Source organism: Antedon mediterranea, chromosome 3, assembly GCF_964355755.1.
Source record: "Antedon mediterranea chromosome 3, ecAntMedi1.1, whole genome shotgun sequence".
NCBI lineage: Eukaryota > Metazoa > Echinodermata > Crinoidea > Comatulida > Antedonidae > Antedon > Antedon mediterranea.
In genome coordinates, this window is record NC_092672.1 from 1,221,762 (window position 1) to 1,248,465 (window position 26,704).

The 26,704-nt window shown below is 34.0% G+C and overlaps 1 protein-coding gene across 4 annotated transcripts in view; it reads right to left on the bottom strand.

Annotated features, from left to right (window-relative positions):
- Positions 1 to 3,593: 3,593 nt before the first annotated feature.
- The window catches only part of LOC140044437 (von Willebrand factor A domain-containing protein 5B1-like), a 33,114-nt gene continuing 10,003 nt past the window's right edge, over positions 3,594 to 26,704 (bottom strand). Inside the window, exons 1-11 of one of the 4 annotated variants that reach the window (XR_011844456.1) lie at positions 23,716 to 23,786; positions 14,705 to 16,215; positions 14,344 to 14,458; positions 13,592 to 13,916; positions 12,410 to 12,513; positions 11,676 to 12,261; positions 11,268 to 11,425; positions 10,843 to 10,981; positions 8,169 to 8,273; positions 4,263 to 6,557; positions 3,594 to 4,008 (exon numbers count right to left, since the gene is read on the bottom strand). Coding sequence is in view for 3 of the 4 variants with exons in the window: in XM_072088944.1 (XP_071945045.1) it covers positions 5,803 to 6,557; positions 8,169 to 8,273; positions 10,843 to 10,981; positions 11,268 to 11,425; positions 11,676 to 12,261; positions 12,410 to 12,513; positions 13,592 to 13,916; positions 14,344 to 14,458; positions 14,705 to 16,146 (3,729 nt within the window). In the remaining variant the exon portion in view is untranslated. Of the gene's footprint in view, positions 6,558 to 8,168; positions 8,274 to 10,842; positions 10,982 to 11,267; positions 11,426 to 11,675; positions 12,262 to 12,409; positions 12,514 to 13,591; positions 13,917 to 14,343; positions 14,459 to 14,704; positions 16,216 to 23,715; positions 23,787 to 26,704 lie in introns of those variants that run through there. The other 3 variants (XM_072088944.1, XM_072088946.1, XM_072088947.1) reach the window with 3 other exon arrangements.

Genomic DNA, 26,704 nt, shown 5'->3' on the forward strand with positions numbered 1-26,704 from the left:
ACACATGTTCTTAACAAAAAGAAGAACCATTATTTATTAATAATTTATACATATTATTATTGTGACTAATTGTTTGATTATTCCACTTGAAGAATTCCACTTCAGTATTAAAACAAAGATTGTTGTCGGTGTTGTGTTCACACTATATGTATACATAAAACGAACTACATCGAACATCGAGAGGTTGTAGTCAGCAGACGACCAAGGTTGTAGTCAGATGAAAAGAAAGGCTGTTAGTCAGCAGACGAGAAACGTTGTAGTCAGCTGACATAAAGGCTGTAGTCAGCAGACAAGAAAGGTTGATGTAGTCAGCAGACATGAACGGTTGTAGTCAGCAGATGAGAAAGGTTGTAGTCAGCAGACAAGAAAGGTTGTAGTTAACAGACAAGAAAATGCAAGATAGGTTGTAGTCGGCAGACATGAAAGATTGTAGTCAGCAGACACGAGATGTTGTAGTCACCAGACAAGACAGGTTGTAGGCCTAGTCAGCAGAAATAAAGGACTGTAGTCAGCAGACGAGAAAGGTTGTAGTCAGCAGACGAAAAAGGTTGTAGTCAGCAGACAAAAAAGGTTGTAGTCAGCAGACGAAAAAGGTTGTAGTTAACAGACAAGAAATGTCGTAGTCAGCAGACGAGAAAGGATGTAGTCAGCAGACACGGAAGGTTGTAGTCAGCAGACGAACAAGGTTGTAGTCAGCAGACGAGAAAGGTTGTAGTCAGCAGACGAGAAAGGATGTAGTCAGCAGACATAAAGGCTGTAGTCAGCAGACGAGAAAGTTTGTAGTCAGCAGACGAGAAAGGTTGTAGTCAGCAGAAAAGAAAGGTTGTAGTCAGCTGACATGAAAGTTTGTAGTCAGCAGAAAAGAAAGGTTGTAGTTAGCAGACGAGAAAGGTTTTAGTCAGCTGACATGAAAGGTTGTAGTCAGCTGACATGAAAGGTTGTAGTCAGCTGACATGAAAGGTTGTAGTCAGCTGACATGAAAGGTTGTAGTCAGCAGAAAAGAAAGATTGTAGTCAGCAGACGAGAAAGTTTGTAGTCAGCAGACGAGAAAGGTTGTAGTCAGCTGACATGAAAGGTTGTAGTCAGCTGACATGAAAGGTTGTAGTCAGCTGACATGAAAGATTGTAGTCAGCAGAAAAGAAAGGTTGTAGTTAGCAGACGAGAAAGGTTTTAGTCAGCAGACAAGAAAGGTTGTAGTCAGGTGCTAAAGGGTGCTGTCATACGAGAATCGGGTGGTAATTTTTACGAAATAGAACACATAAAAAGCATACTACCTTTGCAACCCATCAGTTCCAAGTTCATGCAAATATTCTCATTTTCAAGCGCAGTGATTTCTATACTAACAACCGACATTTCGAGTGGTGATGAAAAGGAATGTTTAAACATTTCGTTACCTCTGTGTTCTTCTTCTTTTATTATAAACTCCTAAAAAGAAAGAAGATGTAATTAATTAATTTAAGTCCCCTTCTGTGACTGAAGTAGATCAGGAATAATCCACTTCTAACTCCGTTTGAAAAGATGTATATCAAATAGATGTAAATGTCTATGTGAGACACGTTTAAGATAAATTTGTTTTAATAGATTTCCGGAAACTTTTCAAGGAACGTGCATTCCAAATTACATAAGAATATTATAGGAAAAGAGAAATAGATAACATAATGCACAGAATGGAGGGGAAAACCAAAAGTTCCAGAAATGACAGAACTATTCCGTTTGGCACTCAATGGTGGAATCAAAGTAATTGTTGTTGTCTCTATGTTTATATAACATGTTTGCTGAAATTAATAGTAAAATAGTTAACAAAAATATATAAAAAACTAACCATGGGCATATGTTCTTCATCAAGGATGCTTTGCCAATTGTTCTCGTTAGATATATAGCTAAGAGTAAACTTCATTCCAGGAAAATGACCCTTTGTTTTGAAGCCTGTGACGTTTGTCAGTTGATCAAAAGTTATTTTAATTGTCGAATTTGACTTTCCTGAGCACCAAGCACCAGCTGAGTTCAATCGAGAGTAAGCAGAAGTATAGTTGACTATTTCGCTAGATACATTTATACTGCTGCTTCCGATTTCACCAGACGTCATACCAAGTTCTTCTTTGCATAGTTGTTGTTGTGGTGGATTATTTCTGCACCCTATTATAAAACAAAATAAATGTAGATAATAGTCATACCATGCCAAATAAATAAATGTAAACAAATTTGGTTTGTGACTTTCTTTTTTTTTTTCTACAGTAGGTCTTTGTAGCATTGTCGTTGCTGTTGAGGGTCAATGGGTCATTCCATTCGAGCATTTAAAGCCCAAAATAACATGATTATAACGATACTATTATTTAAAATAAAATGAAATACATACATGATTCTTTGAGTATTATTGATACGCACAAGAAACCAAGTAGTTTTAGTTGAAGTTTCCCCATTACAGACGATGTAGGCCTAGAGTGTATTATTTTAGTTAAATTAACGATGCTGTATTGTAGTTCATCTCTTATTTGACGATGTACTGCTATACTTTAACCATGCTGTACTGTGGCTCATCTGTGACAATTATTACGAATACACTTTCTTTTAGTGGAAATCTAAGCTTGAGTTTTGTCTATTATGTTTCAACAACAGTGTCTCAAATTACAGTTCAAAATATGATATTTGATATTTATATAACGTTTGGTAAAAAGAAACATTTTGTTTTAAATTATATGAACTTAATTTAGTCGACAAAAATTAAATTTTAGTTTATTGAATTAAAGTAAAATGTAGAGTAGATAGGATGGCGTGCTTCTTGTGGACATTTTGCAATATAGGTCTATAGTAATACAAATATAATTTAATAATTCACAATACTTTGTATGCTGTCTTTGTTTTTTTTTTCCATACATTGTTTTTCTATTGGTCCTTTGTTGTTTTCATTGTACATTTTAACAGGTATTTAGCTTCACTATCTTCTCCATACATTTTATTATATTTTGCTGAATAATTCCATTAGCAATTTTAAATGGAAATAAATTGAATTGTATTGATAATGATTAATGTATAATTGAATTATAAAGCTATTGAAGTGAACATATTGAATTTCTTTGATTATTTGAAACAGTTTTATCAATACAATAAGAAACAAAATCTTTGTGCCTCCATGATGATGTAGTTGTTACTATACGTGTCTGTATTCTAGAGAAGGGTTTACGAAACATTTAAGGGGGAACTTTCAGGGCCGAACTAAGTGTCCCCTTAAGGGTGTCCCCTGAAATAAAAAAAAAATGAATATACCACAATGACCACTATTGATCTGGTCTCAAGAAATTGAGAAGAAATTAAACTTTATCAGCCAACGTTTTACCAGTGAAAACGTAATTATTACGATACGATATATGGGTTGGTGTGATAGGGTTGAATCAACCATTTTAGCACACTCAAAAGTCTCCCTCGTCCCCTTAATAGAGGTGTCCCAGAAGAGGTAGTAGTCGACCCATCGCATAAAAACCAACACTACATTTCAATCAGCGAGAGTGTTACTTTCATTTATTTTGATTAATCTAATCTGAAGACAAAAACACACGTCACACACACATTACCATTGTAGACTATTTCATATTTATTTCATCTCTTTATAATAGTTTAAAGGATTTTATTATCTAAATAATGTTATTACCGCAATGGTTAATTACAACAGTTACGTAATACATTAGGTAATGTACTAAAATGTATAATATTGCTATAAATACGGATAATAAATAAACTCTATTCCATCATAGAGTATAAGTAGAATAACATTTTGCTAATACAAAGCACCTACTAAATATTGAGTTCTAAAGATGGTTTCTCTAGAAACGCAACGCGAGAACGTAGACTCAAAGACAAGTAAGTGGACCAAAGACAAACGACATTTTTTATAATGCATGGCTTGTGATTGGTCAAATCACGTACGTTGTGTTACGTTCTTGAGTTACGTCTTTAGTGAGAAGGAAGCATTAAGCTACACACCAACTCAGTGTGTAGGTTTGCGTGTTAAGCCTGGTTCTCACTAAAGCTTGGTTCCCACTAGAACGTAACGCAGGGACGTAAACGCAACGCAAGCGTTTTAACCAATGACAAGCGAAGTTATAGACAGCAATCACAAGCGAATAAGCCATCGGTTGTGATTGGTCAATTCACTTGCGTTGCGTTACCGTACATCCTTGCGTTGCGTCGCTAGTGGGAACCACGCTTTAGTGAGAAGGAAGGATTAAGCTACATACCAACTCAGTTTGTCGGTTTGCGTGTTAAGCCTGGTTCTCACTAAAGCGATGAATTATTCAAACTGTCGCTTGTTCCACCCGCTCACGTTTCGTTTACGTCATTGCATTACCTCTCTTGTGGGAACCAAGCTTTATATTTAATTTGTTCAATTGCAAACGTTTCCTTATTTACATGAATAATACTTCTAAACAACTAATATTAAAATATCAACAATAAACACAAAGTCTAGCATTGTAATCTATGTATATACTTTAAACGTTTTCTGAATGTTACGTAATCAGGAAAAATGTGTCTTTTTTGTGTACTCGTCAGTTAGGCGTTTAGTAATTCAAGGAAGTGTAAAATTACTCTCCCCTGTTTAATCATTGTTTTGTCTTTGGATCCTATAAGTCTAACTAGTTTGTACCACTACAATATTCTATACAGTAGTAGGCCTACATTGGGTTCGGTTTTCAAACCTGTCACCCACCCCTCACTCCAATTCATACATACATTAACTGAATCTGCAATTGTCATCAAAATATATTTCATTCATTTCATTATATCACTTATATTAATGTAATTATGTTAAACAACCAACAAAATCTGTAATTTAATAAATAAATTAGCTAAAACTAGTCAACATTTGATATCAATCTTCAAATCATAACGACGTTAACGCGTCCATGGTTTCTATGGAAACATGATTGTACAGACACGCAGTAAATATATTTTGTTTGAAATTTTGTTCATAATTTGGAAACCAATGTTGATTAGTACGTCATATTACACAACAAAATGTAAGCTTGGTTCCCATTAGCAACGCAACGCAGCAACGTATCGACGCAAAGTGCTGTATTGCGTAATCACAAGTGGGAACCGACGACGCAACAATGCTGCAAACATCGCAGGTTTGATTTCACACAGGCAGGGGCAAGCACAATTAAGCTTGTTCCCACCTAGCGACGCACCGCAAGGACGTAACGCAACGTAAAGTGATTTGACCAATCACAAGGCCGGGATAGATTATTCGAACAATCGCGTGTGATTGGTCAACTCGCTTGCATTGCGTCTACGTCCTTACGTTGCGTCTTAGTGGGAACCAAGCTTTATTTGAAGGGTATTTTCTTACGTTGCGTCTTAGTGGGAACCAAGCTTTATTTGAAAGGTATTTTCTTACGTTGCGTCGCTAGTGGGAACCAGGCTTAAAATACTTTGCCAACGCGTTATGATTTCAGGAAAACTAAACATTGCTACTAATACATACTACAATAACACATATAAGTTGATGATAAATAATACAATTCATTTTATACATTTACAAGAACATGTGTGAACTTCAAATGGATGTTTAATGACCTGTTTTTTGGGGATTTACCTTCGACAATTAAAAGTAATTTCTCCTCACACATACAAACTGAATGTCGTTACGTAAGCGTTCACGACGTCGTTTACGACAATGTAAAAGTGTGCGCAGTCGATCATGAAAGAGATCAACACAGATCTGTTTATAGACATGCGCAGATTGTTTTATACGCTCTATATCATCGTATTCTTTGACTTCACATAATAAGAACATTAATTACCATGTTACCTTTTAAGTAGTAAATATACCTGGTAGGCGGCAGCTTTCAAAGCAGGTACGTCATACCCCATTGGAAGTCGTTGATTGGCTAACCATCGATGAGCCTTATGATAGATCAAATCCCATTCAGCTTTTAGATTAGAGCAACTATGATGTAGCCAAATGACAGCCAAGGCCGTACCCCACAATCGCTGTTCCAATTCTAAATCGGGCACAAACACGCCACCAGACTCAACAGAGTTGGGCGACGTTGGATCGGAAACCGGTCCTGTGGCATTCTTTGACTGGATACCAGATCCTAACATGAGTAATGAGTTCCCTCTATCAGGTGACGTATTTGCCGATATAAAAGACTTGTAACCACTATCAGAAGTGCGAATCTCATTTCCAAATACGGAATCGTGCAGGTCAGCACTATCTGTTGTGAATGTATCGTGCGGGCATTCACACTCCAATCGACTTTCTACCATACACAGTGGTGACGCGTTTCTTAGTTTTTCAAGTGGAATCTCCATTATATCTGCAAGACTTGCATTTAAGTTCCAAGCTCCACAGGCCAGTTGTTGCTCAACTAACGAAAACAGTTCGACGCATTCAAGGCTCGCTGTACGCGCGCGTGTGTTTTGTATATTTGCGAATATCGGGCGTTTAGTCGGTGTACCAAGGCGTCGGCGAATCTTTCCTAGTTTGGCGCTAATATTGGCAAACTTCGGTCTTGGTAATGGTATGTTTATGCTTGAAATCGGTCTGTACAACGACTCTGTAAAAGAAGAAACATAAAGGTTTCACACGGTAAAATGTATACATATTTCGTTACAGGAGTCATTAACAATATAGTTTATTTTCGACATGCAAGAGCAATGCTCATGCTACAAAAACTATAATATTGAAATGTTTATGAAACGTGTTTTACATGCAAGTTTGTTATTTGTGATTCATAAGACAAATTTGAGGAATAATGACCATTCACAAAATGACCATTCACAAAATGAGGTCAAATATGTCAAATAATGATACACAAATGTGTTATAATATATAATTGTTTTGATGATGATACTTCCATGATTTGAACACAGAAAAATAACATCATTACACTTTTGAATTAAGATAAACGATATATTGTGGGTTCGAGCAGCAGACAAAATCATCATCATCATTTTTCTAGCCTAGTTTATCATTAATGGCTACAATCGTATAGCATAGCTTATTCCAAAATAACCGGTTTCAACTTATAACATCATCCGTGAAACATAATACTCTAGGCCTTATACATCTGCTTAGCTGTAGTGAACCAATATTACACAGACGAACGGTACGGTAACGGTAAAAAAATATAACATTTATGTTATTCCATATGACTATTTACACACAACGCGAAGAAGACGGGCGGTTAATTATCACTCATGGTAGATACAGATTTTACGCGGAACAAGCTACGCGGTTTTTGCCGCTTACCGTTACCGCTCGCGTAATTTTTTTTTCCAGGACGAACGTGGGCAGAATTCATGAATAATTCATGATTAATTATGACATAATAGGGAACATTATAGAGGGCGCTATATAAGAACACGCTTACCGCTCGTATGTAAAATGGCCTGTACTAACAACGCATTTCAATCTTGTATGACGTCACGTGTGAAATAAGTAAATAAAAATATAGTACATTGATCTGTTACATCTAACAATCTTATGAAGATTTTGTAAATCAATAAAACTAATGTCAATTTAATTATTCTTTGGAAATGTTATCGGTAAATCGATACTGATAATCTTTCTACAAGCAGTTATACAAAATAAATATATACTTCCCTAATCTAATATAAGTTTGTATTATAGTAATCGTACTATATTTAAAAATAATCTTGATGAGAGCAAAGTTAGATCATGGAGGAAAAAATACAATGATATTGTTTACTCCATGGATAGAGAATAGTGCGAATGTGTTGCTATATATTAAGCATTTATTTGTTCCGTTTACATCGTTAAGAAAGCTTTCAAGATCAACTTTATTTATCACACGTCCATATAGAAAAAAACAATTTATAAAATACATATACAATAGATTGTTAGGTTTGGGTTTTTCGTAGTGTTCCATTCACCATCCCTAGCTCACTTCAATGTACTACGTGATAATTTGTAAAAAGTTTCATAATACTTATTTTTGTTATAATGTCGTTTTTAAGGTCAGAAGGGTTACAACGAAAACGGAACAAATGTGAATTTAGCAGCAGATAACATGAAGTAATTCATTTCACATTATTGACAATAACATAGACAAATAATGAACATTGAATAGCATTAGAATAGACGATTGCTCAACTATTATTGTTAAGTACTAAGATATACAAACAGAAAAGAGCATATGACTCACTATTAGATGTTGCCAGGTCATATATATGACCTTTTTGGGACACGTAGGCTCCGTTCCAGCGTACTGGTTCTGATATCGTAGAGCCGACTGGACTAGGAGGCCGACCTATGTAAGGGAACACAAAATGCACGCTGATAGAAATCTTAGCACGATAAGATAATAAATATATACAAGAGTATGTTGTTAGTCATAAGAAACAACATGCCTTTGATGAAGTAAATTTGCAGAACTTTCAGTTTCTGAAAAATAATTTGTGGTAAAAAAAACGGTACTAATGTAGGGAACTTGACAACAGTCACATTATGTAACATTTCAATTAAGGCCTAAGATATTGCAAAAGAATTCCAGATGAATCTGATTTGTGGTTATATGTTGCCCACCAAAAAAAAAAGAATGTTCAAAAGTTCCGTACATATTTAAGGAACAAAGTGGTACTGTATATGCCTACTCGGATATTTCCATATTAATGTGTCTAGTTTTATCGTGGAGAATGTTATCTGACTTAGGTGCTTGTGTGTGTAAAGCTCTATCTACACGATCAAACAACATGTGATGTGCTCATAATGGCGTCATATCACTACCATATTTAAGGATATCACTACCATATTTGGTCCCATCACACTTTTTTCACATAAAGTTTGATAGTGTGGACAGAGCTTTAGCGATGCAACGTAAACATAATGTAAAAGAAGATTAGCAACCCGTATGATAGGTCTGTGTTATAGCGCCGAATGCGGTTGTTGTGTAAAGTAAAATATAATAGGGGGCGGTATAACCTGATTATTATACACTCATAATTAAGCTACTACATTTTAGATAGTAGGCTATACTTTTTTTTAATAATTGTTTTTCAAATTTTGCAATGTAATTAAATATATCTATAAAAGTTTAATTAGCATAGATGGTTTGGTAGGATAGAAAGCACACCAAATTGTAGATTAGAAAAGCGGCGACTAACGCACTCAAACTACTTACTAGTAAAACAATTATTTTGGCTTAAATTGAAAAAAATAAATACATTATTGACGTTTTTATATTAGTATTGTTAATAACGTTTTAATTATTTCATTTTGCATTATCGTTGACTATTTAATCATATATTTATACATCGCTTTCTTGTATTAATAACAAACTAATATTTTTTGTCAAAATCATATTATCAATGTTTGTTTATATTTAAATATTCTTAAGAATTATATTCGTTATGATTATAATATGTATTCTATTTTCAATTTAAACTAAAATAGACAGAGATGCAGTAATCTAATAATTAGGTTGATTGCAAATAAATAGCGTGTGTGACGCATGATGGGAAGGAAATGGAGGCACGTACGCGCATTGTGTTTACGGGATTTTTTGGTCACTTCCTGCCCCTAATTTCTTCCCACCATGCATTGTGCAACGACGTTCCTCTCACAAATATATTGCGTATAGTATGAGCGTACAACATAAATTAGACAAGCAAAATGCAGAATAACATGCTACGTGCAACTATTAAAGTTCAATTTATATCATGCATACCTTCTACTTCGAAGCCTGATATCCAAGTCAAGACTATTATCAGGAAAGAATAGATAGATAGTAAAAACATTTAAAAACAAGACTTTAACACGAAAACACCGTGAATCAAACTAACACCCGACGTTAATTCGTATCTGTGTTTGTACGCACGTTTACACTTTGTGACGTGCAGTATGTGTGATGTCTCTGGCGAAATGACGCTACTAAAGCCGTACTAAAAAGTATATCTAAATTGAGATGTGATTACGACTTGGAAAAATAATGATTGTTTTAAAAATTAATTTCGAATTAATTCAAATGATGTTTTTTCAGACGGTTAGAAGTGGCGTCATAGTGTTTGTGAGTGACGTCATTTTAGTTTAATGACGTCATTAATATTGTAAACATTCCAGTACAGATAATACGTGCTACATGTTGTCATTAATAATTATTTGCTATGCATTTCAGCGTGTATAAATTAATATCAAAATGCAAATGTAGTAACATTTTATTATTAAAAACACAATAAAAATGCTTTAAAATTCTTTCTCTAAACAAAACCAAGCTTTACCTAAATTCTTCCATTTTAATTATTAGTATACGTTGATAACATTTCCAAGATTTAAAGAATGGATTCGGGCTTTTTTGTATCGCTAATAATATGATATAATCACTAAATCTAATGAAACAAACAACTGTATTTTATTTACTGTTCGAATAACGATTATTTCTAAGTGCAGTCTAACTATACTATGCTACTAAATAATAAACCACTGCGCATGCGCATTGTTTAGTGGAATTTAACCCGTCTCTATTAATAGAATATAACTTCGGTTTTATTTATTGATTAAATACAATTTTAGATAAATGGAAAGTATAAGTAAACTGTGATGAGATGTCGTTAATGGGCTGACGTGTAGAATGCTACATCTATTAAATACACTGCACTATTACTTACTAAATCAGAACGTATGATTAGAGACTAATGCATCAATACACTTTTTATTTGTGTATCGTTTTTATAATTTAATATTGTAAGTTTTTTTCTGGAAAATGTGTTTAATAGTTTTAGACACATTATTAGTTCTGTCCTACTCCGATCAAATATAAATAATGATGATTCTTTTTATTGAGAAACAATAGTCGTAATACGACTATAGAAAATTGAACCTACCATAGCCTGATGAGAATGCATCGTCTTCAGATTCTGTGAATGAATTTGAAAACTTTCCTCCAAATCCACTAGAATGACTTTGCTGCATTGAGTGCCTTTTGGCAGAACATTGCTTAAGTGCTTTAGAGTTTGATTGTACCTATTGAGGAAGGCGAACACGTGTTATTCTAATTATTAATATTATTACACGAATATGAATGACAGTGTAACATGTAAAAGTGTAACAAAGTGGTTATTGTTGTTTAAACAACAACAGTCAGGCTGGAGTCAGGCTTGTAGGATGTAAAGATGATTAAACAGTTGTAAGTGGGGTTTGGTTTAATTTGTTTCTATAGGTCAACAGACATGCAGTGGCAATTGATCTGGGAAGTGGAGTTGAAATTGGAGGGGTTGGGATTGCGTGTATGTGGAGGGGGAATGCTTACCTGTACCAAGCATGGAAGGGGTTCATCCGTCTCTTGGTCGACTGATATGAAAGCCGTATGTTTGGAGATGACGTTGGCAGACTGGCTGACGTCAACCACTTTTGTGTGAAGTTTGAAAGCCTCATCACTTGGCATGTCACTAAGACTTGTTCTTGAAACTTTTGAATGAAATCAGAGCATTTGCTAATATCATGTTTATTATAGACCTATACTCATATGAAATGTAGTTATTTTAGAATGTTTAGAAAGTTTTATTTAGTAGTTAAATTTACTTTCATTATAGTTCTCAATCGAAAAATTCTTTTTAACATTAATTCCCAAAACATAGCCAAATATAAATGACATTATTTGTGATCGGATGGCCTAACCACTGCACTAAAACAGTTCAAAGATGAAGCCTATATTTACCTTCATCTCGAATTGCCTGCATTTCTAATAGTTCCAAGTCCTTTATCAGAGTTTTTGCGGCAAGTTGGTGAATAGTGTCCTCCCAGACGTCTTCATCTTCATTTTGCACCCTTGCTCCTCTACATAATAACTTGCGTATATCAAATGGCACGTGACATTCAATTGATTTACCACAAAATAGTCCATAGATAGTAAGTGAACACATTGTCGACCGCGCTTTAATATCTATTAGATTATCCCCATCGAGTATCCAAGATTCGTCAAGTCCCTTTTCAAGATCGACATCAAAGTTAAAATCGTTACGCCCGCCCTCTAGGAAGTTATCCCAAACAGGACTCATTGGGCCTAGCTCAATGCTAAGCTGCTCTTCTTGTTTCAGAATTGATAGTTTCGGTGGGCGACGATCCGTTTCTGATTTCGGTCGCGTACGTGAGACATGTGTAGGGCTGGACGATTTCCGTCGGTCGTGATACGACAGGCGAGACAGCATTGTACGTAAAGTACCCGGATCGACGGCGTCAGATGCTTCTGTTAAAGAACTTGCTCTTACTCGCTTTGTGAGAAGTTCAATTCTACGATGTTTCATCTTCAAAATAAAGAAATATAAAGCTAAATAATAATTTCTACCAAAAAAAAAATAATTTTTTTAAATGTATTAATTTTTCCTGTTTTTTAGTAAAAATACTTCTTTCGTACTTCTTCTATTTTGAAAAGAAGTTGAAAAAGTTACTTACCGAATCATCGTTCGATAAATGTCTTGGAAATTGTTCATTTATTTCTTGTTCAACTCGAGAGTCTGATTTTGGTGACGATGAAAGTGTTCTGACAGGGGATGCACCTTTCAATAAAAGTTACAAACATTTAAAGATATTACAATATAATACATACTACTCCACTCCGTATTCTTGTTATACAACATATCACATTGATGTATATCATCTAGAAGGGAGACGGATTTGAATAGGTTATGTTTGCGGGTAATCCTGAGGATTGTAAATCCCATTTTGGGGATTTATAAGGATGTACAATGCAGATTAATAATTGCCTTTTTGTTCCGCTTTTACATGTGCTTTTTTCTTGTATGGTATCAAAATAAACCAAATCAAGCCCAACCGCCGTCCTTTTTTTTATAGAGGATGCAGAATTAAGTAACTTTAAAGTTATCTTGAGATTATCATTTTGGTATTGGCTATAATTGTATGATAAGTGTACCAGAATCTGAATATAAATTGCTAAGCACTTAGAAAAGTTGATAGATATTTCTAAGCCAGGTGTTGATATATTAAACTAAGAATAGACCTGTATTGCAATTTTAAGAGATGTCTTGTTTTCCAATCTCATCATAAAGCAATATTTATCTATCTTGGCAATTTCAAGTACATGTTGCATGACGTACTTATTGAATACAAAGTAATTGGGCGTTATAAATACTGTATTAGGTAGATAGCTGCGTACTAATCAGGATGAAAATAATTCCCGATGATTATTTCTAAAAGTCATAATATTCTGATAGATTTGATGAGAAAATTAATCTAAAATATGTATCCTTGACATTAAAAACAATTTTAAACTTCAAGAGGTGAAATCAAGGTTTTGACAATGTACTGGATTTCAACAAAAATATAGCACTTTTGCTTTTGGGTCTATTTTCCAGTTAGATTCTTTTAAAATACTTCCCATAATTCCAGAGTTCTATACGTTTTGAAGCGAGAATTAGCATTTTATTTTTTAAGATATAAGATACACGTACAAAATCAGATAATCTTTCCTTCAGTACGATTTATTTTTAGATATAACGCTCTGTCTACACTATCAAACTTTATATGACAACAACATGTGATGGGCATGATGATGCCGTATCACATAAAGTTTGATAGTGTGGACAGAGCTAAAGTTACACATGAACTGGAACTTACTTCCAATAAAAGACCGGTTACTGGACTGACTATCATGTTGAGGAGAAAATGACGAATTTCTGTCATCTTCCATATCAACACTTTGATCGTCTGATAGATTCTTGTCCAGAAATGGATTATGCCTCTCTTCCTTTAGGAACGATCCAACCGTCGTTTTCATTCCAGCTGTATCTGTTAGAATACCGTATACAACGATTGACTCTCCTTGTAGTAGTGTCGGATGGTGTGTTGGTGTCTGACACAACTCTATACCGTACGGAAGAGACCACTGGAAGGTGATGTCACTAATGCATGGTCGTAAAGAACTCTTTAGAAGTTCGAGAACCTGAAATGATAAAAGTATTCAACAATTTGATATACCGCTAGATTTCCTCAGTTGTTCTGTCTCCACTTTATATTCGGCAGCATTGTTTTAGCTATTATTTCTTTATGATCAGAAATTTCTTTTTTTTTCTTTAATCTTTCTAACCAGCTAGGCCTATATTTAAGCTTAGAGTTTGCGAATTTTGTTTTTTCTTTTTCTGTTTGTACGTGTTTTTTTTATATGGATAAAATATTCCGAACTAAAAGAAATTGATTGATTGAGAATGTTTGAGAAAGAAAATATATATTGAACTGGCAACATCTACTTTGTATTAAAATGCACCGATGGACGATTAGTAAATCGAATACCTAATAGCTCCATGGGGAGGATTTACAAAAGGAAAACATTAGTCATAGACTAATGATTGGAAGTGAAAAGAATGTAATACCTTTTTATGCATTCTGTCTTCTTTGTTTATCATCACCGCTGTCCCTCTACCAACACTTGCCATGGTTTCAAGATGTAGTGTGGAAGACCTGTACCCAACACCTATAACGTGCACCCTACAAAAATACCATAAAATCAGTAAGTTTTACTGGAAAACCATAGGTTATTTAATGCATTTATATGCGTATAAGCTAAACAATAAAATAGCAAAATATTGGTACCGGTAAAGATTTTTAAACAAGATATGCTTTTTAAAATTTATATTGTCAGTTTCTATAATATAGACCCAATTAAGAATTAATTGTACAAGTATAAGTTATTACTGAAAAGGAATATGTCACGACTTTTGTTATTGTAATTACCTTGTGTTGTTACAATTTGCTTTTATAAGTTCAATTGTTTGACCAGAATTCGAAATTCCACCGTCAGTTATGACAAACACTTGTCTAGGCCAGCCCCTTGCAACAGGGTGCTCGAATACCCACGACAACGCAGTGTGAAGGTCCGGGTTGTTCCCACCAAGATCTGCACGAATCGTGCGAATGTGATTGCTAGCCTCTTTCACATTGTCCTGCGTGTATGGCCGACTTTGTTCAAACGCGGTTTTACACGTGGAACCAAATCCAACAACGTTAAAGCGACATGAGAAAGGTAGACTTTTTATGCATAATAGTAGAGATTCCCGAGTGTTAGCGATGGTGTCACCACACATACTGCTACTCCGGTTTACAACAAAAACAAATTCCCCGGGAACTTCATATTCATCTCTTTGGAGTTTCTTTTTAAAATCGTCATAATTTGGAAAGTAGTTCAACATAATGACTGGAATGTGCATAATGTCTTTATGAAGTCGATTTTTTATGTAAGAAACATTTCGTTCATTTTCGTCACCAAGCTCGGCTTCTCGGATAAACTCGTTTTCTGATTTAACAAACACTTCGTATTCTTCGGGACGCATGTTTCCATGTTCAAGAATAACTACAGGTTCGCTTATGTTTCTTCGGAAAACTGTAATTTCAAGATCTCTGTCCATTGGATGTGCTTCGGCAAGCGTTACAAATACTGATGACGCGTCTTTTGCAAACGGATCCGCGTCAACCCGTATCGAATGACTCGAGCTCCATACACCAGCTAATAACGTTGGAGCTTTAACTTCCAGTTGGAATTCAAAGTTATATTCCATTGGGTTGTACGGCGTTTCATTTGCAATTTCCGACAACTTTTTAAACGTTTGTTCTGGAATTATATTTTCGTCCGATTGTAGAATTTCCTGAAAGTCATCATTCAAGACAGATTGATAGTCGGAATCTTTTGTTGAATTCGTTCGAAAATCCGTTTGCAACCGTGGAGTTAACACACATGGATATTTTACAACTACACCACCCTCAACGTTCGTTTGTAATTCAGAAACCAAACTCAATAAAAGTGTCACAGATCCAAAAGGTCGAATTGTTCCAATATTCGCACAGAATATAGTCTGTTCCTCGGTTTCAGAGAGAGTAAACTTTCCTTGTACTAAATAAGTTTGGCTTCCCCCACCTAAGTGCTCGTTAAAATGATCTATATCAGTTTTGTCTTTAAGTTGTATTGTAATGTTACGCGTTTGGAGGTGGGCTTCAAATCCCACTAAAGAACTAGCCTCGTCCAATGGAAGAACAAAGAATCCTTCAACCACGTGATCTTCGTCATTGTAATACGTAAGCGCAGACGTGGTTGCTAAGGACTGTCCGTTAACGCATGACGATACGCGAATACCCTGAAGTGGGATTTTCGTGCGTGTGTGACGGTTGATCAAACCAGGCATGATGTTTTAACTTAAAATTTCACAAAACAATGTTCAGTTCAGCAAACTGTTCATCCTTAAGTCCATAGTCTGTAAGTAAAAAAAGTAATTGTTTAGAGAAACTTCAACAACAAACATTTGTTTGCTTCTTCGTAGTTTTGCATGCATTATAATGGAGGAAATTGTATTAATATTGATTGAATTAAAGAATAAAATCGGTTTAGGCTGAATGTTGCAGACGACATTGTTCAAGTCACTGGAAGAGACACTTCATTAGGCGGTGCAACAAAAGATTATACTATCAATAGTAATTGAAGCACATTAATTTATTGAAATTGTTTAGACAGGAAGACTGGGTGTTATGTTTATTATAATTACAACCCGTACTCTTCCATACGTACATAGTACGTGCGAATATACACGCACGCGTTCCAACTTTTATACGATGTGTGTACGCGCGCGTGCACTTTGTATCTCCTTATACAACATATCACTAAAAATGTATCATCAAAGTTCTTATAAATATTTGATCCTTGGTATTAGAGCATAGGTCAGCATTTAAGTATATTGGATACCGTCGTACGAAACCCATTATGAATACGATCATTACTGTATTAATAATATCCATATCTCTACTGATTTCAAACTAGAAGTATAATCAATACCTGATATGAGCTATAATTTATTAGATGAGTCTAATGTACGTCAGTGGAGAAGAAGTAGGCTAAGCGTGTACAAGGTTCACAAAAGAAAACTCCAGCAATCTGCTATGTTACCTTAAATATAACTTAGGCTTTTACTACTACTACCGACGATTATATTTTGTAAAAATAGGCCTATGAAAACAATAAATTTCTATATTAATATGTACTGTTTTCTTGAGCTTTTTTCTGAAGTTAAATAACATGTATATATATATATATATAATAATATAATAATAATAATTATTATTATTACACCAAACATATTATGTTTGGTGTAAGTTATAACATCACTTAAGTGCACATTGTAAAATTAATTTATGACCAAAATTAATGTTTCCAGATATGCAGCAGGAAGTGTTTTTAATTGCATTTCTGTGGAAATATTTTACAAAGTATTTCTGGCTTCCTGCTCTAAAATTAAACACATACAATTATTATTTCGCATAAATTGGCTCTTCAGTTAGGATTGGGCTTGTCATATAAATATCCGCCTTATGTTAAGCAACGTTCATAAGACTTCGATATTCTTTTTGTTTGTCATTGGGAGTGTATCGATCAAGAGTGTATGTGTGGTGTGAATGATTCAACTAAAGCTCGACAACCTCTTAAATGACTAACAAACACTACAGAGATAAATCGAACGCTGAGAAATTATTTGAAAGGCTTACTAAAATTTTAATATATAAATGCAATGTGGATTACGTTGAATGGTTATAACTAATTTAATTTTAGACGAATAATTTGTATTCACCAAGGTAGAATTGTATAGGCCTACTGGTGAGAATGTTGTCCATGGATTTATTCAAATTTGCTGCAACTAGACTCATAATAACACAACCGCCATCTTATGTTGTAAGATTTTGATTTAAGTAAAAGTTACAATATGTAGGCCTACTGTATAGTATTACATGCGCAGACCTGCCTCCAATTAGCATTTTGTTTTAGATTGATTTAGAGTGATTCATGTTTCATTTTATTTATTTCGTCAAGAAAGGCAAAGACATACAATTAATAACAAAGAACATAAGAAAGATTTCAAAAATTCCCAGGATTTAAAGTGAAAAAATAAGAGATATCAAATAATAATACAATTTGGCCTAGAATTCTTAATAAATATTTTAAACTAAAAATATTTATATATGTCTTACGCTTGTATACACATTACAAATCCATGAATAAAAAAGCAAAATCTAAAATTAAATTCCTAATTTGATGGGAGAGATCGAACAAAAATAGTACTGACATGTGATGAAGATCATTTGGCCCAAGGGAACATAGACAAATGTTATTATTTGGTATTCATAGGTTCTCGGGTAACATTATTTCACCAAATAAATCGTTTATAAATCGAATGTGCCTTGGGATGTGTGTTTAGGCCTACACATATGCAATAATGACGTGTGTCTGTGAAATGTCTTTTTTGGAAAGAACTTCACTGACGCCTGTATAATCATTCTATCACATAAAATCATGTTATAAACGTGTATGACGTCATCATTAGAAGCAAATTGATATTCTAGTAGCATTGTATCTTTACACGTTAATAGCCAACGTTACAGTCGTATCGTAAAACACACAAAAGGGTTTTGCGTGACGGATCACTCTTTACTTAATCTACAACAAATAAAGTCAAATGCATTTTAAAATATTGTTGAAGAAATCCGGGAGAAATTCACTACAAAAACAGTTTGTTGAATGGATACCTTTCGTATTGACGACTACGGAGCTGTATTTCTACCCACTTTCAAACATGAGGATGCGCATAATGACAATTACTCAATAGCCTAGTCACGTGACGCGTCATGGAAACGAAAGGTCGACATAACGAGTTAATCCCGCCGCATACTACTGGGAATGCTGGTCACGTCACAGTAGTTTAAAACAGAAATATTAACTGAAGATTATAGACGTGATCTGCGTTTAGATAAAACCACACAAGGATGAAGAATACCATTAGAGATAATTGCTTTGATCTATGACTTCTAACAATTGTAATGGACTTCTGCTTAGCATATTTTTATATTCTGATAATTTTCTTGCCCAACTTGGAGATATTGAGAAAATTATCTGTATGGAAAGTGTACAATTGACAACATGGTTTAAACAAAGAAAAGTGTTATAGAAAAAATGTATTTTATTATAAATACGGCATTTCAATTTAGAATATTGTAAGCTGTGTCCATTACACATCACAGTAGTTTGACCCAAAAAATGTGATGTGCCAAAATATGGGGGTGATATGTTCAAATATGGCAGTGATAACGCAAGTGAGTTGACCAATCACAAGCGAAAGTTGGGATGATCCATCCTGTAATTGGTCAAATTACTTGCGTTGCCTACGACTGATACTAGGGACACTAACGTCCAGCTTCTCGACTCGTTTAAAGTTACTGTAGGCATAAACTAAATCTATTCTAAAAGAGTCCATTCTTTTTAAACTTACATTTGTCCACCAAGTAGGGCCTACTATGATATATAAAATGAATAATAATACGGCATTACATTCTTTCCTAATTTCGTTTTAATCAGAATGACGACTGTATCTAAATATTCCGTTTAGAATGTTTATATTGATTAATAGCCACACTTATGGGAATGTATCTGATATTCTCACATTAGAAACTCTTAAAAGGTCGTAAAATCAACCGTTACACACGAGGAACATGAGACCTTTAATTTTTATGAAACAAATCGTTTGATTGCCAAGACTATGGTCGTATCTTTGAAAAATTATTTATGTTTTGGATTATTTAAGCTAAATAATTAAAATATTATATAAACCACTCCTACACTTCCGGCCATTGATTTTTACAAACATTATAAATACGCATGCGCAATGAACAGAATTTGTTCATTTTAAAGCAATCTTATTTCCGGTCTTACATAAATTATTTATGATTTTGATAGAGCATTTGCGAATGTACTATTACTTCCTGACATTTATTCAATGTAAAATCAATATTTATAATAATGAAATAATTGATAGAGGGAAATTTTACCAGAAGATCGTCTCTTAAAGGCAAACAATAAAGAAAAAAACAATAATACAAAACAAACAACAACAAAAACAAAAAGTGTTCGTAACTTAATTCAGTAATGATTGTCTTTACAATAATATTTGTTTTTAGAAGAGTTTCACAAAGTCGATAATCAACTTATAAATACCACTGTATATCAATATATTTACAATTTTTACTTGTTCGGTACACTTTATTTGTGTTATAGTTGTGTATCAAACAACAACTTTCCAATTGTATTATTGTATATGATTATTAGACAATAACAGTTTTTGAATTTTGAATTTGAGTTAATAAAGAAGGTAAAAGAAGCTCTGTAGCTATCCTTACAATGCATAGTTTATAGCTAATGGGGTTTTAAATACAAAAGGAATATTTTACCGAAATTGTGTAAGCTATAAACTTGAAATAAAAAATGAAATTATAGGAGATCGGAAGGTAGTATTTTGAAAATATTGACAAAATGCACGATGACTACCTAAAGCTCTGTCTACACTATCAACTTTATGTGACAAAAAAGTGATGTGCAGCCCATATGGACATGATGATGTCATATCACTACCACATTTGGGCATATCACTACTATATTTGGGCACATCACATTTTTTGTCAAACTAGTTTGATACTGTAGACAGAGCTTAACACGTTGATCGTTTCACAATAAAACTGAACATATTTGTATTATCTTAAAAGCCACAAAATATAGGCCCTATCAAATCAGATAGGTAAACTACTGCTTGGGATAATATTTCTCTATAGATTTCTCAAGTGTATAAAGCTCTGTCTATCTACACATCAAACTAGTTTGACAAAAAATATGTGATGTTCCCAAATGTGGTAGTGATAATATGCCCAAATATGGTAGTGATATGACATCATCATGTCTATGGGCACATCACATTTGTTGTCACGTAAAGTTTGATAGTGTAGACAGAGCTTAACTCTAGTTTAGTCAAGAAATTGAATAATGTTATTACAAAAGTAGAAATTAATTTACATCAAATTGTAATCCGTGTAAATGTCTGCACTATCCACTCATTGGGTTTAGATTACTCTCATCGGTCGTTGTTCAAACACTTCTTATATCCATTAATCTCCAACGTGTTATACAAGATTTTGATGAGATGTTATTATTTGAAATTTGACCCTAAGTTAAGTTCAAATGTCGTCATAGAACAACTTCAGATTAATCGCATTTTAGATATGTTATGCGTTCGTAAGAGTACGGTATCTGCACTGCGCACGCGTATCATCCGCGTCGGCCTTTCATTCAGTGCTATCATTATTAATTGATAGAAGGCATGGAAACGTTCTTTATATTTTAAAATGGCAAGAGTGAAGCAACATGAATCTGAACCATATAGAGCATTAACTATAATTGAACTATATATAAGTACTAGTAATAGGCCTATAGTATACTATCGATATTATAGTACTATTCTATATTATTGATCAATGACCTATGAACTACGACCTATTCAGATTAGACCACCAATGTCAACTCTCGGGATTTGGCTGAACGACTTGCGACAAGCCATGCTGGATTGACTTCCCCCACGCCACCCTCGCAAATAGTTAACTGCTAAAAGATTTACTCGATAATGTGTCGTCATGGGCCGCTAATGTAGTCGCAATAATATTATCCCATATTATTTCAACGGGTTTTTTTCCTAACCTTATACTTATAAATTCAAAATAACATCCGAAATGTCAATTTTTATTATTTTGTTATTACTGTAAAATATTTTATTGATTAAACGTGATTTCATAAATTGTTACCAAGACAACTGAAAGCATCTTTACTTTCGCTGCGCCATTAATGATCTTGAATAATAACTTGAATCTATATATTCAGTAAACAGTGCAGCTAACAGACACACACAATTACACCTAATAATAATGTATCTTCAGAAATCTATACTTAATTCTCTCCACGGTGTAATTTTAAAAATACTTTCTTACGTTTTAATTACTATCAATATATCGACCTTTTGTTTTCACCGCGCGGCAAGCGACTACGCAGCTATTGATCTGCGCGGCGTGCGCTTGGCTTTTACAATGCGCAGAATGACATTTCAACTTGCGCGCGCATAGTGTGGTTAACAACGAAATGTCGCTAATATCAGGTTTTATAATCGCCATCGTTACCTCTGGGTGTAATAAAATACTTCATGCATTTTTCATCATTGCTAATTTGAATACGTGAATATAAAGTATCAAATTCGAGAATTAAAATGCAAATTACAAAAACTTATGTCTAAAATCTATTCATAGTATTTTATATTGTGAATTTGTTGACTAATTTAGAACACAAATGACGCAGTACACGTCAATACATTGGGCAATGTTACATGATAAATTTAGTTTTAAATATTAATCGTTTCTTATGAAGATTGTGGTAAAATATTACTCAATATTAGTCTTATTATTTGTGCAGAATTGAAAAAAAAAACAACATGTATTTCGCATATTAGGCCTAATGTATTCAGTGTGTAGACTTACATTAAAGTATGCCTGGTCCATTGAGCAAGAAATTGAGATTAAGCTGTTTATTGGAAGGGAAATGATCCTGAACCATTGCTATATATGAATCTACATCATTTACAGAAAAAAATAAGTCTACATACATAGAGTTAACATTGTGAAATAAATGGAAATTATATTAATGTTATTTCCGAATTTTTTTATTCCGACTTTTTCCAAGTTATTGTCTGTTCTATGTTTAGGATTCACTTTTGTCTGTATGTAACCCCATGTGTGCCAAAATAATTATATTTTAACCAATTGTAAGTCAATCGATTTCCAAAACCTATACCGACGTATAAACAAATTCAACTATTCACAAGCATTCCTTCTTTTTTTAAATATTAATGTAAACTTTGAGAGAAATGAAGGACACCATAATTGTAGGACTTCTTTTGAAAAATACATCAGGGCCTAGTCCCTTTTCTAGAAACCCTCCAATTTACAACTCAGCATCCATCCATGTAGGCCTACCAATCTGACATATAGAAATAAAAAAACAGTAAGAGCTGAAGTATTTTTTGAAGTACAGTTTTCTACGTCATTCACTGATTAGCCAATTAGGTATCATAGAGATTCTTTGTTCTCGTTACTTCTCACAAATAACGCGAATTACAAGTAGCGACAGCAGATCGGATATTCGGTGGTGTGATTGGTCAAATTACTTGCGGTGCGCGCTACGTCCTGGTATTGCTTCGTCGCTAGGCAGAAATTACGCTGCGCCCTATATAACTTAGTGGTGTGGTAGGTTGATTAATTTTATGATGATGAATTCATGATAATTAATTTGAGCACAACAATACTCTTAATTGAAAACCATTGATCTAAATCTAATTTGATGCAAATCTTTGGAATAGCTTGAGGAATAATGTTTAGAATTTAGAAAAATACAGTTTAATTCGTGAATAGAAGAACGTACATTCTGTGTTGATAATGTGCTGTTAAATCATATCAAGATTTCTAAGGTAATACTATATTTAATGAGATTGCTAAGCCTTCGCTAATGGTGATAATATTATTATTATCTTATGCGGAGGCAATAACCATTAAACAGCGAAGATGATTATAATGATATCCTAGTACCATTGATACTTCTTCCACATGCTTTTTTATCTCCATATGCAGTAGTTATAAGCACATCTTAGCAACACTGCACTGATAATATGCTCTCAATTAACCTTATGAATAAATCCAGTAAATATCGTAGCTAAACACATTTGTTTAGACTATAGCTTCTTTAAAACCAGTCATCGATCCGAAAGAGTCAAAATAATTTTTGTTAAATAAATACTAAAAATATTAATTATTAGGCCTAAGATAAGAATGTATTCTTAATATCGCCTTACCTTGACAGCCTAATATTGACAATAGAATATCCAACTACTACTAGAAAATGAATTGTGTTCATTGAGAAGACGTCTACTGTAATAGTGAATCGAGGATATCTATTGTGTTTGGCCATACAATGACTAATGAACCGTGAATTATTGACCTCCTCCTCATGACATCATCACTAAGTGCGCGTATGCTCGCAGTAGTAATTTATCAAGCTTCAGCTAGGCCTATATAATAATGTTTATCTTGTAGTACATCTGAACGTGGTCATCAAAAGCTTTTAGTTACAACTGTCTCCTGGTAGTTAATTCGTTTTTTCGTGAAACAGAGCTGATGAATAATTGTTCTTTAAACATGTGATGCAATTAGAGGGCGTTTGATTGAGTAACGTATGCTAACTGATGCCGAAATGATGAGTAAGACTCGTTCTCAGCGCAGATGTCTAAATATGATCAAGGTAGCAATTAATTTAACGTCAATTAACGATGTTTTGAAGTAGCTTTTAAGATTACACGTCTTATTGAGAATTTCATTAGTTACAGATTCATTAGAGAGATTCCTAATTTTCATAATTGCGCAAATATGTTTTTAGTATAGACGCATGTCGTTAAAATTAACGTTTCCTCCACATGCAGAGAAATGTTCGCGCGTTCACTCAATTTCAATTTCAATTTATTTTCCACATACTACACAACTACTACAACCTAGTACATGGAGAATGCATATATTAAGATCTGTGCAGAGCATAGATCTTTAAGCTAAATCAACCTTAGACAATAATATTAATTACAATAAACATAAAAGCATTGAATAAATAAGTAAATAAAAAAATATTTCATATCGCAGCACGCGGCACGCTTGTACGACGCAGTGTGACGTCACTACATTCTCAAAACAAAACATAATAATAATAATAATAACAACTTTATTTAAAAACGGATGCAACACTTGAATCACCAAATTGGTGTTTTTCACAAGGCCGTTACTTACTACAAAACTATTTATACTATTACACAAGTTATCAATTACAGTACAAAAACAACAACAACAAAAAAAAAAAAAAAAAAAGATTTCATGAAAAAATATAGAGTTTCAAGTATACATTGACCCAGAAAATGGTATATTATGTATACATAATATAAACGTGACGCCCTTTGTTGTCGGATCAATAGATTGATCTATGCCTCGGCTTGTGACACGGTAAACATATTCAATAATGATTAATTTTACCAGGTTAAGTACTTTTTTTTAAAGTTCTTAGGCATACATAATGTTACAAAGAAATTATGTTAGAATTAAACATTGGATATTCAGTTACCTGCCGTCATGATACATAGTTGAACATTCACGGTCATATTGATGGCAATGTGACTACTTTTGTATGTGAGCCCACTTTATGTAAATGTCTATTGGTAACATCAATAATGATTATTAGGATGTGGAAAATCACCACAAGCAAATATTTTTAATGTTATTATGAGGAAATCCACAAATGCATCCGTAAATGTTATTCTATTTAATACTAAATATCGTTGTGTGAGTCATACTAAGCTTGGTTGCCACTTGGACGCAACGCAAGGACGTAATTAATTTGACCAATCATGACGTGATGGGTCTTCCGAACTGTCGCTTGTGATTGGTCAACTCACTTGTGTTGTGCCTACGTCGTTGTGTTGCGTGGGAATCAAGTTTACGGAAGTTGATTGAAGCATATCGCTCTGTGATCAAACTAGTTTGACAAAAAAGTATAGTATGCCCAAATATGGTAGTGATATGACATCCATATGATGTCCGTATATGGGCACATCACATTTTTTTGTCACAATAATGTTTGATAGTGTAGAGAGCTTAACACATTGTGATATTTCTAATAATCATGACGAAGGAGTTACTGACTATTATCACAATTAGAGAGAATCTACCGATGAGGCCTACATAATCATTACTAAAGATATTTGTATTTAAATCCACGTTCAGAATACAGCCAAGTGATGGTCCACTGGTCCACCAATAGGCCCACAATGGAACTTTAACTAACAACTGCAGCTTGAGGAAACGTCTATAACATTGTACTCTCATGTTTTGGTTTCTCGGCTTTAAATCTGCCAAATTCATAATTGTTGAAACCACCATGAGAAAATCGTTGTACATGTATCTGTAACCTTTAATTTGTAGATACCAAACGAAAAGTTAGTAAATTAATACGAAAAGCAAATCGAATTTTGCGTAAAGCTAGCTGTTATTCTACCTAATGAGGGAGTGCAGAAGACCCTGTAGGCTAATTCCAACACCTTCCTCGACATCAAAATAATAAAGATTAATTGGACTCTCAGTTCATCCCATCATCTGGGTGAGAAAATATCTGGAAATGAATCGTATATTTTGTTTGCTCAAGAAATAGCGTGGTCATCGATTTTACGTCATTGGACGTGAGACATATTTATTATGAATGCACTTAAAATATTTATAAACGGTTTAATGTGTTGACACGCTAGAATGTTCTCCTTCAAAATTCGAGTGTTTTTTTTGTTGGAACCTCTAAGTTGGCCGCTAGAAATTAAGTGTTCTTATTATCAATTTATCATTTCTTAGAAAATGATGCACTATGAACCTGATTGGTCGATATGGCATCACATTGATAATCCACGTTATAACCGATTGACTCTCGGAGGATCTCAAATGTTATAATGCACCTCTAAGCAGGCAATATCTGTATAATAACATAATAGAACAAAACATTTATAATATTAGATAACGTATCAACGTGAGCTGCACCGTATGGGCGGCGATCACCTCTTGTTTATCCCCTGTGGTACCTTAACAAAGAATACGATAATTTAAATAATAGGCTCATAATATGTGATCAGCAGTTTTATTTAGCTTGATTACGACACAATCTGACGAAGGCTCTGTCTACACTATCAAACTTTTTGTGACAACACAATGTGATGTACCCATATATGGACATGATGATGTCACATCACTACCATATTTAAGCAT